At 38.6% G+C, this 15,273-nt stretch overlaps 1 protein-coding gene across 3 annotated transcripts in view; it reads right to left on the minus strand.

Moving 5' to 3' along the window:
- Positions 1-15,273, minus strand: part of SASH1 (SAM and SH3 domain containing 1) — a 209,619-nt gene that overhangs the window by 43,696 nt on the left and 150,650 nt on the right. For all 3 annotated transcript variants that reach the window (XM_039846945.1, XM_039846946.1, XM_039846948.1), the window contains one exon: positions 12,068-12,169. In XM_039846945.1, coding sequence (XP_039702879.1) covers positions 12,068-12,169 — 102 coding nt within the window. The remainder of the gene's footprint in view (positions 1-12,067; positions 12,170-15,273) is intronic.

The following is a 15,273-nucleotide window of genomic DNA, read 5'->3' on the forward strand; positions in this document are numbered from 1 at the left end:
GCCTTGTGGCCTCACTCCTTCCGCCTGACCTTAGATGCCTGCCTATCTGGTTAGAGAAGCCTTCAGAAGAGAAGCTGGTGCTGTTGCCTTTATAAACAGCATGTGACACCAATCAACAGCAGCTTTAGGCCCTCCTCTTCTCCAAGCTGGATTTCATAATCTCTCCAACATGCCTGATCTCCCTGCACAGGGCCAAGAAGTGATGCATTCAAGGTCACTCCCTACCTTGGGGGCAGCAAATTGACTCCGGGTGGGTATGTTCAAGATCAGCACGGTATGGCTGCGGCAGGGGACTTCCGGTCATGACCATCAGATAAATGTTATTTTCTGTGTTTATAAAAAAATTTGTCTCGCTCTTTAAAGAAGCCAGAATTACTTTAAAAAGTGTTTATGAGTTGTCAGGGTAATAAAATATGAAACACATTGTAAGTTTTTTTTTTTTTTTTTTTTAATTTCACAAAGGAGTCAGGGAAGGATTCATCTGTTTAGTAAAAAATATTTTGCTCATTAGCTGGTGATATCATTGCTCTCTAAAATGAGAAGATTTTTGTCAGCATATGGAAATAAAAAAATAAGATTCCATTCTTCTCCCAGAAGTACGGTGTAACACTGAAATAATCTCTCTGGCAGTTTCAAGATTAACTAGTTGTTGCCAGATTTAGAGGAGGAGGAGGAGGAGGAGGAAGAAGAGAAGATAATTATGTGATATTTTTATTTGCAAAAAGTATGGGAGAATTTGAGGTAATATTACCATCCCCTAGGGGGCTAAGGCTTGTCAGCACTTAATTGACTTAAGAAACTGTTTTTAAAAAAAGAAACTATGAACCAAAGGAGCAGCAAATGGATGCTACCTTCCACAATAACCTCTACTCAATTAAACCCATGAACTTTGAATTGCTTTTACTCGCCCCCAAATTATGTTGTTACTTTCCCCATAAGGAGGAGGGAGAAAATATAAGACCTCAGAAGTCCTACAGCCAAGTCTAGAGAAACTCAGAATGCTGGTAAAGCCCACACACGCCAGTTCTGCACAGTGCTGTGGAGCAGAAAAAACTTCAACTTCTTTTCTTCTCCTGAACGGGGTCAGGGGAGGTAAGTGGAGGAAGGGGAAACGACTTCCTCTTCACCTTGTAAATCTTTGGAAGAGTTTTCTTCTGACTGAGGTTGTCACCCTGCCCATTAGTCAGAGAATCCCATTGTTCACATTAAGGTGAGTTAACAGAGAAGTGTTAAGAAGGTAGTCAACAGTGTCAGCCAAAGCAAATCTGTGGTGTCAGGGACACTGAAGATGACAACAAAAATACCAAACCCTCTCATTCCCAAGTGCATTCGAGTCTCACATAGCCTGTGCCATGGAAAAAGGATGATTCAGAACAGGACTGCCAAGTAGGGCAATTGCATGTTCGTTTGAGGCGCTAGTTTCTGGAGCTGATGGAAGTTTTCATCCCAGAAGTGGGAAGTCTCCTAAGGGATTGGGTGGTGTTTGCAAAGTCATATTATTTTTATGGCATTTAAGACTGACTGATTCACGGGTCAGGCATGATGACTTTTTGGATAGGGCTGCAAACGACCTTGCCTAGGCACATGACAGTGTAGAAAATGAGAGAATTCATGGAGCGGCATGGCAACAGAGAAAAGATGCAGACACTAAGTTCTTTCCTCCAGGCAAAACACGGGCCACCAGCTCAACACAGTCATCTGTTGAAGCTGGAGGCAGGTGGGCCAATGTTGCCTTCTAGAGTTAAAATCTACAACCTTAACATAAGTCTCTTTGTCTGTGGAATAAATAATAAACAAATTTACTTCAATCGAGTTGCTTCAATAAGCAAATTTAATTTCAAATTGTAGAAATCTAGGCTAAATCCTTAGAAAGGAATCATTTAGAACTAGAAAGATTATTTGTGATTATCTAATTGGCAAAACTATCAGGTTTGTGATGATTGCTGAAAACTGAACCACAGAATATATTCCCACAACAATTAACAAAATGAGCAACAGCCCCCCTCGAGATATACATATGTGTGTATATATATATATATATATATATATATATATATATGTGAAAATATTCTACCAAGTGCAACCACCAAAGAAAGGCACAAACTTAATATATTAAACTTTAAAACTCCATGATCAAGGTAAGAAACAAATTTCTGAAGACCAGTGAAAACGGACCTCACTTTTCCGAAAGTCAGACTGGTGGAAACTTCGAGAATTATTTCATATAACCTCAAATTTGGAAGGAAGCAAACTGTGCAGTCTTTTTATCTTTTTCTGACCTAGGGGTAGTGAAAATTACTTCAGGAGAGTAAAGAGTGAAAAGAAGAAAAGTCATTAGTAAGGCTGATCCTGATTGAAATAAAGCCTCTAGAAATTCACCAGGAACTGGAGAAATGAATTAAGCTATGCTCCACCCAGCCCCCTACCCATAAACTAAGTACCTTGAATCATGATGCAGTACATTTAGCAAAATCTTAGGTGAGAGAAGGCAGAGCCCAGGTATCCCAATGAAGACCACTTTCTACCTCAGCTGAGTTTCCCCTTCTCTGGCCATTACATCAGACTATAGCAAGAGCAAACATGAATGGACCACAAAATAAAGCCCTGGAGTGTAGCTGAGGAGAAGAGAAAACCATCTATTGTCAGCTAGCATGGCAAAAGGTTGAAAAGTAATCTTCATTTTATTAGCACATATAGAACGTTTGACCCGAGCTACCCAGACATGATCAAAGTGAAAAGAAAATGTATGATAATTATTCAAACAAACTACAGCAATGAGGAAAGAAAAAAAAAAGAAGTTTGGAAAAACACTAAGATCCTATATCTTTTGATCTCATCTTCCTATCAGAAGAAAATACAATGTAAGAACAGGAAGAAATTCCTAACAGTTGCTTCGTTTTCTAAAATAATTTAATAAGAACACGAATTCAATGAAATGAGACCTCAAAGACAAGGTGAAAAACGCAAATGATAATGAATTTAAAATTGCAGTCATAAGGAAACCGAAGACCAAAACAACCGATGACAGTCAATTTCAATTAAATTTGTAAATAAGAATGAGCAAATAGAATCTATATCCTAGAAGCCAAAATATTGATATAGAGAAAAGCTATATTATTTAAATCCATTTTCTCATATGACCCACATTCTAAGATTTACCCAGCTCTTCACCTTGGCCTTTGACCTTGCTGCTCCCTCTACCTGACACATGTTTCTCTTCCTTCACTTGGTGAACTTTTACTGTGTTCCAGCCAACTTCTCTGGAAAGGCTTCCCGTACTCCTCTCACTGGGGCTTAATGGGCTTTCTGTGTGTACTTATCACACTAGGTGAAATATCCCAATTAAGTCCCCAACAGTGCTATCCACCTGTCCATCCCTTCTTCTCAAACGCAAGCATCCTGTGTATAGGGAGTGGCATGTAGTAGGTACCCAATAAATGGCTGAATAATGACTGAATAAAAGAATGTTCAAGATGTCACTGTTTCACCTACACTCTGGGTAAAAAGTACAGGGCAGGAAGTGTCTTTTGGGGAACTAATGATGCAGGGCTGTTAGCGTTATGCTAGTGATATAGGACAATCAACTCTGGAGCGTGGTGTGGTACGAAGAAGGAAAGGAAAGGGGAAAGAGAAGAGAACAAAGGGAGACTTCTACAGAAATCATTCTGTGAATAACTGGAATTTGAATTCCAATTTGGTTGGGTTAAAACATCGCTTTTCAAATGAGTGTTACTGTCTCATGACTGACTATATATAGTTCTAAGAGTTTTGCTATAATGGGCAACTATGGTGACTTAACATTCACATGGACCCTAAATAGGGGATAGGCAGCCTGTGGCTTCAATAAGCTGGCTTAGGTTAGACATGGCCTGTGGTCTGGATCCTACTCATGAAACGTACTAGGCTGAGTATCTCTCCAACCCATCTATAATATAAGATCTGGCACTAGGGCAAATGATTTAAGGAGGAATTAACATGTGATAGATCAATAGCATTAAACAAGTGATGGAAACCCTTTTACCTCCAACCTCCCCTGAGGTTACTCCCATGAGCAAAATAAGAAACTGGCATGCAAATCTAAATGCCAATTCCTAACCCAGATTATGTTACAAATATCTGTATTTAGACAGAATCAGCTAGCAGGGAAAATGTGGTAGGTATATCCTGTCTGCTATCCATGTATTAGGACGGACAAAGGAAATTGCCATTTTTATAGTTCAAAAGCTATTATCTCCAGTTTCACATGGCTCAACCTAATAAAAGAAACAACAGACTAGAATGCATCAAAAGCAGTGTTAAGTTTAAATTATTATTTTTTTTAATAGGTACCCTCAGGTTATGTAGTGCCTGAGTATTTCTGTCATTACTCAGGTTTGTTCATGGGGCCCTTTGTATGTCGAGGGGAGTCTACAGGCAGTACACGCAGTTCTCTGTAATTGTACAAATCAGTGGTGATAGAGATGCACCTAGTTAGTTTGCCAGGTGCAAAGAGCCCAATTTCCAGTTATTTTGGGGCCTGTATGAGAGTGCCCTCTAACCTGACACACCCACACACTCAAAGAGACCATCTTATTAGTACTGCATGACCCTTGACAATTTCAGTACAATCTTCTGCTGCTTCTTCTCAAACACTATTCCTAAGGCCAAACACACTCACTGAAATCATACCAGACGCACTTACTAAATAAAGCCACTTACACAGTAATACCTTCTGAAACAAAAAATAAACTGCTGATGTGATTGGCTAAAGCATAGTCCAGGAAACATGCACTATTTATGTTAAGCTTTTCTGACAACTCTAGCCTATCTGCTGTGATATGTAAGTATAAGCAGCCACCATGTTGACGATAGGTACAAAAATAGCACTTTTTACAGGAACTCAAGTACTCTGAGAATCACAGTTAACAGAAACTAGAAGATCTTCACATAAAGTAATAGAAGCTGGCGTTCTTTGGGTGTTCACTTTGCGCCACTTCATCCTTGCAACCCCACATGAGATAGGTATGCTTGCCCCTATCTTCCGAATGGCGAAACTGAGGGACAAAGAGATGAAACAACCAGCCCTCAGATGCAGAGCTAACAGACAGCAGAGCAGGGATCTGACTCACGTCTGTGAGCTTCACCAGTCCCCGCGCCTGCCCACACTGGGCAAACGCCTGGCTTTCCTGAGGCCAGAGCCTCCTTCTTGCCTAACTTTGTTTAAATACCATGATGTTAAGGACTCGGCAAACACACGCCTCAAACTTTGGCCCTTATCCCGGGGAGACGGCTGGGTGGGAGGGCGGTGTGGAACAAATGACAAGAAGTCATCTAAGCAGTGGTTCTCAGTTAGCTTATATCCAGTTAGAACAAAATTCATTTTTCTCAAAAGACTTCGCTATGTGTATTGTTCCAACGGGCTGACTGTGCCTCTTAGTCTCACCATAAACAGGTCTAAAGAATCATGGCATTCACTCTTCTGAAGAGAATTTTAATATCTCATTTTACTATTATTTTAGCTTCAGAATCACTTTCATTAAAATTAAGAGCAATATTTCTTCACATTTCTTCCTGTACATTCCCATCCAGACAAATAAAAAAGAATTTCTAGAAAGTCTCCATAAAAGACTGCGTAAACACCTGAAGGCTTCAAATACACATGAAAAGACCAGAATCACTAAATGTTCTTTTTAACATAGTTACATTTAGAAAGATTTAGAAAAGTGTTAAGTATTTGAGCACAACTGAGAAATGGGGACAAAAGAATTATTGGTATCTGTTCCAAGAACACAGGACAGAAATGCCCTCGGGCAAATTATTTCTAAGTCATATCTTTCTTTCTTTCTCCTGGTCATATTACAAGTCAAATGAGTAAAACTCTTCTATTTAAGAAATAAAGAGCCGAAGCATACATGCAACCATCCTGTGTTTAAGCTGTTAATACAACCACTAAGGCTTCAACAAGCAGAACCATTTTCTAGCCACGAATCAAAATTTACCTTGCCAATTAGAATCCTTTAAAGCTGAAACTCACATATTAAGCGTTATGGGAAAAGATTCTCTAGGGAAAGAGATATTAAAAAAATAAACACTATGAAAAGCAAACAATTTACTCAGAAATGTTGTTATTTTTATGCTTGGAATCTATCCTCTCTTAAATTTTCTTATAAAACACAAAAATTTGTAAGTGAATAAAGGTAGAAAGAAGGTCAACTATTTTTGTGAGGTTACCTTGACTATACCCATAATGCAACTCTCATACTGTGGTATCTGTGAATCTTCACATAATTTTTGCATCCAATAAAAATTCACTTGATCAAAGTCAGCAAAAATACAAAAATCATGTAGTTTTTTCACCTGCTGGGAATATCTAAAGGTGAAAGAAAATCTTGCATATTCATTATGGGTTATTTTTAAAAAATCTTTTGGGATCATATTTCCCCAAATGAGAAAGCTAATGATATTGGTTTATATTTTCTTTTAACCCCTTTGAAATATAAAAATAAATCTTCTGATAAATTTTAATCTATAGATATGGTCTAGAAGTTTGCCCTAGTAAAAGAAACATATTCAAAATAAACACATTTAAGAATAGCCAATCTTTTAAAAATCTAAATATCTAAATATCTAAAAAGAGCACCATGGCTATATGATGATCTTCAGACAATGCCCCTCAGGCAAGCAAAAGGCCACGCCCCTCTCCTCCCAAAGGGACACCCCGTGAGCATGCCACCACATTCTGGATTAAGTGATTAAACCATTAGCCGTTTCTTTGGCCGCAACAGAAATTAAGCCATTCACTATAAGAACCACCAAAAAAGTAACTTTACAGAAGATTCGCCAGGCTTTCAACACATTATCTTCCAGGAAGTTCAAGGTCTAGTCTATGACAACATTTTTTTCCAAAACATCAAGTCTGAATCCTCTGGTTTAATGACAATGGCTGATATTGAAGCAGGTGAAATGACTGAAAAGTCTAAGGAAAACCCGTCTGCTGGCAAGAGACAATGTTATGGTTTATAATTTTAGAAAGCCTCAAAAAGATTTGAAATCTTGCATTATGCCACCCAAAACATCTTATAATATGGCTATATTTTAGGTGAGACCTTGAAAGTCTTCAATCAAGGAAACACTTAAAATAGCATTTTGTAAAAAAGTGGAAGAAGTCACCACGCTTGGTGTTCTGTTACCCAAAATGCTGGACATAGTTCAACCACATGGCTCACCTGTAAATCGAGCCAGGTTAGTGGCAAAGATATATTTGGAGATGGAATGAAGAGCTATAAAGAGATGTACACACAGATGTAAGGTATTATTATAACCCTGCAGTTAGGACATTATAGCATTCTTTGCACAAATATTTCCCAACTCTAAATTTCCCCCAATGTAAAAGTGATCGGTTATGAAACGATGACTTGCTTTTCAAAATAACTCAGTCATAAAATATTTCACTATGGTGAAATATTGGTTTATCCTAACAGGGAACTCCAGATACAGAAACACAATTCCGACTTTTTCTGGAACATATTGTGTATGAAGTGAAACAACTGAACAGGACCAAAATAGATGTCTGCAATAAACTCTAAGAACTCTGGTGCTTTATTGGCCTTGTGGCTTTAATTTTTCTTTATATGTTATATACTTAAATGGCATCATAATCCAATAATTTTCAATTTGACATGTTTTTGGAAAGATGTTTCTCCACTGCAAGCTATTTCATTAATATTTAAGCGCCAGGTACAGACACCAACTCTTAACTACCCATTTTGTAAGACCCATAAAAACTATGATTTACCTAAACTTATACCTTGAGAAACGAGTATAAACCCCAGTAAGATGAAGAGCATAATTCCTTTAAGCATTTTCTTAACCAGAAGGTAAACTGAAGGCACAGAGTTGAAAGCTTAAATGAGAACTCAGACCCTTCCCCCTCCAGGAAACAAATGAAAACAAAACTTACCAAAATAAATTTAAAAAATTAAAATAAATAATTCAGATAGTTAACAAGGAATCAAGTTAAGTACTCAAGCAGAAACTCTTTTAACTACTCAAACACTCACAATGGAAGTTTATTATTAATGAAAAGCAGCGGATTCTCTTCTGGCAAAGAGAAAGCTATTTTTCACTTCCCCTGTTAACTATCTTTAGTACTTCACACTCTTGAAAACCAGGAACGTGAATATGGATTTACTGTGAAGCAACACGCATTTATCTAATGCCAGTTATGGGGGAGGAGAAGCCTACGAAATCAATGCAAATGAAATCCGAAAGCATGACAGACATCAATATAGGCATTGAGGTCTGGTGACAAAGGTCTTACATTTCCTGAAACTTTCATGGCCTGGGCATTCCTGACTATGGCCAGAGGGCTATTTACATCTCAGTATAGGAAAGAATCGACAGAAAACTGAAAAGCCCTGGTTCTAGCACAAAAGATAATCAAAGAGCCTAATGCATGGAGGCTGCAGCAGGACATGGGGAATTATCTGAAACTAATCACTCTACCAGGCAAATCTAAAATAACCGAGAGGGAGTATTTTGGATGAAGTTTCTTGCAAGTCTCCATAAAAACACCGGACAGACTAATGTCAGGGTGAGAGAGGCGAGTATCACGTACGTCAAGATCGCAATGAAGTTCAAGCAAACTTCAGTGCCAGCGGTGGTTGGCTGCAGTAATGAACAGTGACTGGAAGTGGCCTTGGATGTTTGTGAAAAGTCAGCTAGCAAAATACACAGAGTAAATATTACTGCTTCAGAAAACTGTCTCCATTGCTGAGTAGCCTGCCTTTACCTACACCCCTTAACAAAAAGAGGAGTTGTTCTTTAGAGCTTCTGGAAGATTGTGCTGGAAGTGGAGGGGCATATAGTATTCCTGGGCCTTTCTCCAGTAGGATGGGCTGAATTTATTTTTGAGCCATCTATGAAGAAACAGTTGCTAAGAAGCTAATAATTTAAGTGTGTGCCTGGCATTTTGCGTGCGTGCGCACACATGGGGGTGACTTTAACCTCTGCACTGCAGTGTACATACCTGTCTCCCTTTCTCCTTCACGTCACCTTTGGAGCTGAATGTCTACACTATGCCTGGTACATAGCAATTGCTCCACAGATGTTTCCTAAACGAACAAAGAAATGCTCGAGAGAATGAAACGTCCGAACTTTAAGAAGTACCTATTTCATTCTGACAATTCATACTGAGGTGATGGTTCTGAGTCATCCTCTGAAAGGGGTCCAACGAACCAATACTTAATGATGCTTTCTTAGCAGCATGTTCAAAATGCCTAGAGTACTCAATTTACGTTATTTTTTTCCTAAATGAGACAAGCCTCTCTCCTCGCTATCTAAGTATGTGGGGTTTTACTACAGTCCTAGTTCTCAGAACGAATAGTCTTATCATTCCTCCCTTGACTCAGAGGCTATTATTCAGGACAGTACACAGTGAGTTGATACTAAGACCCACTGTGGACAACTGGGTCTTTGTGTTCTCCCCCAAGCTGGGTCTGACTCACATCAGTCCTGAGTTACTGTATTGACTCTGGATGATTCCTTAGGTTCATGATTTACATTTATACTGTTAGTCGTTAAGAGCTGGGGATAAAAGAACCAAAAACCATGGATACTGTTCTTTTGATTACCTCATAGTCCCAGGACACACTGCTGGTTAGCATAGGACACATTTATTATTATAAATGGTAACATCTCGGTCTCCTTCATACAAGAGCAAACCAGGCAGAGCTTCTATATTAATAATCTTTTGGGTTTTTTTTTTTTTTTTAGCTGCAATGGAAATCTGGTGCTTGCTTCAGGAAATCAGGGAAAAGAAAGTAGTCGGCAGGTTATATTTAGCTCCGATAAGCCATTACTTGTTGCTTAAATGCAAAGAAAGGCAAAGACTAGTCTGTAGTTGCAAAACATAAAATATGCTCTAAAGCAGCCAGGAAGGATAAACATTCAAATACAACTTTGTTTATTAAATATTTTCAAACACACTATATGAGCTGGACACTGAGCTAGGCACTCTCTGGAGACACACAGTAACACAGCATGCCATTCCTGCTTCTGGAGCTCACGACTTCCAAAGAGGTTGACATATGTATGATAAATTCGGGTACTCTAGGGTAACCGTCAGGCTTCATGTATAAAGCGAGTTTAACAAAAGCACAGAAGAGGAAGCAATCAACTATACATGATGAGGTTACAGAAAGTTTCACAGAGGAGCTGGCAGTGGGCTTCACCATGCAGGATGCATAGATTTTTACCTGGAAAATTCTGAAGGAAGACGTTTTAGGTGGAGGAAATTGCTGAATGAAAGCAGAGAGTGTGAAAATACAAGGTGTATTCAGTAATTCATGCAGGGCCCAGTGTGGCTGCAGTGAAGACGATTTGGGGAGAAGGTGACAAATGAGAATGGAGAAACTGATTAAGGCAAGATCACATAGGGTCTTGAGTGTGCCAAAAAGTTTGGAATGTATCTGATAGATACATTACTGGAAAACAATCAGGCTTTTCTGAAATATAGGATTGCAAGGAAAGAGGTAAACGTTTAAGAAATAAGATTGGCTGTATGTATATAAAATATAAAATAGAAATAGAAATCCCAGCAATAGAAATCCCAGAAATAAACCCTCACATAAATAGCCCATTAATTTTCAAAAAGGGGGATAAGACCATTTAATGGGGAAAGAACAGTCTTTTCAACAAATAGGTCAGGAAAACTAGATATCTACCTGCAAAAGAATGAAGTTGGACTCATATGTTACACCAAAGACCTAAACTTAAGAGCTAAAACTATAAAATTCTTAAAAGAAAATATAGGAGAAACTCTTGATGACATTAGATTTGGCAATGATTTCTTGGACTTTTTACCAAAAGTACAGGCAACAAAAGAAAACATAAATTGGATTATCAAGAAGAGGCTGCTAAGGCAACCCAAGGTGGAAGAAAATATTTAAAAATCACGTATCTGATAAGAGATTAACAACCAGAATATATAAAGAACTTCTACAATTTACAATGACGAACAAAACAAATAACCCAATTCTAGAATAGGCAAAGAACTTGAATAGACATTTCTCCAAAGATATGCAAATGGCTGATAAGCACATAAAACTTCTTAGTCACCAGGGAAATGCAAATCAAAACCACACTGAGATATCAGCTTACACCGATTAGGATGACTATTATCGAAAAAAGGTGGGGTTTTGGGGGGGTGGTGTTCACAAGTGTTAGTGAGGAAGGAGAGAAACTGGAACCTTCATGCACTGCTGTCAGGAACATAAAATGGTACAGCCTCTGTGGAAAACAGTATGGCGGTGTCTCAAAAAGTTAAACATAGAATTACCTTATGACCCAGAAATTCTGCTGCTAGGTATATGCCCAAAAGAATGGACAGCAGGAACTCAAACAGATACCTGTATACCAATGATTGTAGCAACAGCATTATTCATGACAGCCCCAAAGTAGAAATACTCAAGTGTCTATAAATGGATAAACAAAATGTGGTCTATACATACAGTGGAATAAGCATTCCACTTACTCATCCATAAAAAAGAAATGAAGTTCTACTATATGCCGCAACATATACCAGAAAACCCTGCGCTAAGAGAAATAAACCAGACCCAAAAGGACAAATATTTTATGATTTAAGTTATACGAGGTACCTAGAATAGTCAATTTCCTAGAGATAGAAAGTAGAATGGTGGTTGCCACGGACTACGGGGAGGGGAGAATAGGGAGCTACTGGTTAACAGTGATAAAATTTCTGTCGTAGACGATGAAAAAGTTGTGGCAGTAGATTGTGGTGATGGGTGCACAGCACTGTCGATGTGCTTAATGCTACTGAACTGAACACTTAAACATGCTTATAATGGTAACTTTTAAGTGATGTATACTTTACTACAATTAGAAAGAAAAAACAAACCAGTACTGTTCTGTCGATGAATTTCTATCAGGTAAAGACAACTGAGTTAACATGTAAAAAGAGACGCTCCTTTTCAGATCCAGGTGGCAGTTGGGAACCGCAAGACAAAATCGCAAGGCTAAAATTATGCAGGCGAAGTGGCCAAGGTGCTCAAAGAGAAAGCGAACTTACATTGCAGTTTGACGAGCCATCGAATGTGGGGTAAGAACCGTCTGGCCAGTCGGCAGGGTCCAAGGCCGCTGACTGCCGGTGCTGGGCCTCATACTCCTTGAGCTGTCACAAGAGGAAAGGGAAGATTGAAATGGAAATAATGGCCAACACTGTCTACTACGCAGCAAAGGGAATGCTTTGGGCACCTTCTTCATGCCACTGTTGGTGACAAAGGGCCACCAAAGACAAAGTTCTCAAAACCAAAGGAAGATCCATGCCCTGCCCTGCTGATTTTCGTCTAAATCAAACCAACAGACACAGCAGACTCTTTATTCTATATTCCAAAAAGAACCTTGATCTCCCCACAACATCAAAACCCATCTTGCACAGTTGGCTTGTAAGTTCTAAAACGGAAATTGTCTGTAGTTTGGCTCCTGAATTACCTCTCTTTGTAGGAGACATGATGTGGTAGACTATGAACATTTTAGTAAAATAGAGGTGGAAGCCTGAAACTGACTTATAAAAATCACTTGCTTTTCTTGTTCTAGACTGCTTCAAGTTACCAGTTCAATGTTATCACCCAATAAACGTTATGGGATGTATTAGGGACCATGTGGGTAAAAGGAAAATATCAAGGTATCTAGAATATGTTCAGAGACATTTAAAGTGGGGGTTTAGAGACTAGGTTTCCACTTTTTGGAAAACACAAAGACGAGTGAAATATTACAGAATATTAGCAAATTTAATGTAGCAGAATTAGATGGAAGATCTTTCCCGATGGCAGATATGAGAAGTTCCAGGTGTGTTTTCACAAAACACGTGGAAATTTAACTCTGCTACATAATACAATGAAGCTGCCGCTGCATCAGAATTCTACTATACAGCAATTTTTAAATATAAATTTAAGATCTGATCAAATCATGCTTCACGAATGAAGCCACCAAAAAACAGAAATGATCAGACAGACCTGGCAGCCCAGGAGGTGGTGTTGGAACCGTCCTTAACCACTGGAGCTATGCAGATGTGGCAAAGCCACTACATTGACAATGTCCCTCTAGCAACTTTCCAAGGGACTACTTCTACTATGAAATACTTTTCTGTGCACACATGTGACAGGAGACGGACCAGGGGCAGGCAGACAGCATTGGTTAATGGGTAAGAGCTTAGCAGCAGAACCAAGTACCAGCTAAGAGCCCCGGGGCAAATTACTTAACCCATCTGTGCCTCAGTTCCCCCGCCTGGAAAACAGGGAGGACCATAAAGCCATCTCACAGGACGGTGACCAGAATTAAGTAAGATATGCAGCCAAGGTCTGAGCATACTACACCTCTGCAATAGACTTATTATCACAGCATTATTAGTGTCGCCCTGTGGTTTCAGATAAATGAGAACTCAAAGTTTATGGTAACTGCAGGTATTTGCGCTTTTGCAATCTGGGACACTAATATCACTTTACTCTTTCTAGTACAACATTAGGTGCATTTGTATTGTTCTAACCTTTGTAGTACATTTAAGTTACGTATGAAAAAGCTCTTTCCTTCCAGATATATTGGTTTCTCAAATGCTATAATCTCCATGTATGATTGGAATGGATGTCAGGTGAAATACGGTGTTATCAGTTATTTTCTCTAAGTCTATGCTCTACTTTTATATCCAACCTTAGTCCCACCTCCTAGGAGCCACTAAATGAGCTTCATCTTTAAAACCGAGACAAAGCAAGACAAATTTCTAACTAGTCTATTATAACAAAATTAATATTTTTCTTCTGCTATCTGTCCATTTCCATCACTTCCATTGGGACCTGAGAGCATGTGTGCTTCTTCTGACAGAGATTCAAATATGTGCTCTGTCCAAATTTGCCACCTATTTTTTTAATTATCCTAATTTCAAAATGCTATTTTTTTAAAGATTCTTTTATAAAACAGGATTGCTAAAATTTTTTTAAAGTGCATTTTACAGGGAAAAAACAGCCTGGTTATTATTTACGTAATTACATTTTTGATATTCTACTCTGCTCCTGAAGAAGTTTCGGCTTAAATACAATTTCATAAAGGATAACAATTTACAATTTCATTTAAAAATTTATATATTTTAAAGCAACTTTGTAGAGTTTTAGTTTAATTTCAGAAGTTTTAAAATAATATTTTAAAGTGTGTGTGAGTGCATGTGCGTGCATGTGTGTTTGCGTGTGTGCGTTTGCATCTGTCTGTCTGCCATGCATTTGAGGAGGAAACACTCTTTACATCTTGTTTTCCCTTGCTTTATAGTTTTCTTACAGTTGAAGTCTATGACACGATTCTTATGAGGGGATAGACATCTTTAGTAGATTAATGTTTATTCTATTTTAAAGACATTTAGGGAGAGATATTCTAAAATGCTCCCACCTCTATGAGTGCTTATTGCAAAGAACATTTACATTATATCTACCCTAAATCCCCTCTAGCTGCAATTTTAATTCATTTCCTTTTGTTCTGTCCTCAGTCGATATTAAAACAAAATAAAACACTCATCTGTACTTCATATTGTTGAGGACAGTGGTTAAATTATTTTATACTTCTTTTCTGAGATTAATCCTTTCCAATTTCACCCCATTGGACCTTCTAAAAAAGAAAAAAAATCCTCCATCGCTTTGTTGCTCCCCTATGGACTCTCTGATCCTCTCCACGAGTCTCTCTAGTTGTTCAAATCCCTATGATTAATGCACACTAGCTGCTGCGAGGAAATAAATAATATATATAGGGTTCCAGTTCATAATTTGGTACCGTGGTATACCAGATGTCCAGAATGCCTTTCTAAAACTGTTTATCTCCCCCTCAGTTCTTGTAGGTATGGGCTCACACCTATATTCTACTCTGGAGAACTATCCATGGTTGATAAGAGCTGTCTCTCCAGAGGTGCTTAGAAGACGACTCCCTCCCCTCCCTATCAGTTTTCAGCTTCTTATTCTCTGGTATGATAAACTCTACAATGCAATTCACCTTCCAGAGCTCCCCACTCCCTAAGGAATTGGCTGAGGCTAGACTTCTCTTGAGATCTCACCTCAGTCCAGTTTCTTCCTCTGCCTCTCCTGCTTCTTCTCCTCACTCAGAGGTTTCTCCTGAAAACTATCCTTTAATAAATCAAGTGCACAAGAATCCCCATCTCAGGCTCTGATTGTAGGGAACTTGACGTAAGATAGTTGGTGTTAAAAAAAAGTTCACAAAGCCAAACATCAGTCAAATTAGTGA

The sequence above is a fragment of the Pteropus medius genome, unplaced genomic scaffold (assembly GCF_902729225.1).
Source record: "Pteropus medius unplaced genomic scaffold, Ma_sr-lr_union100, whole genome shotgun sequence".
NCBI lineage: Eukaryota > Metazoa > Chordata > Mammalia > Chiroptera > Pteropodidae > Pteropus > Pteropus medius.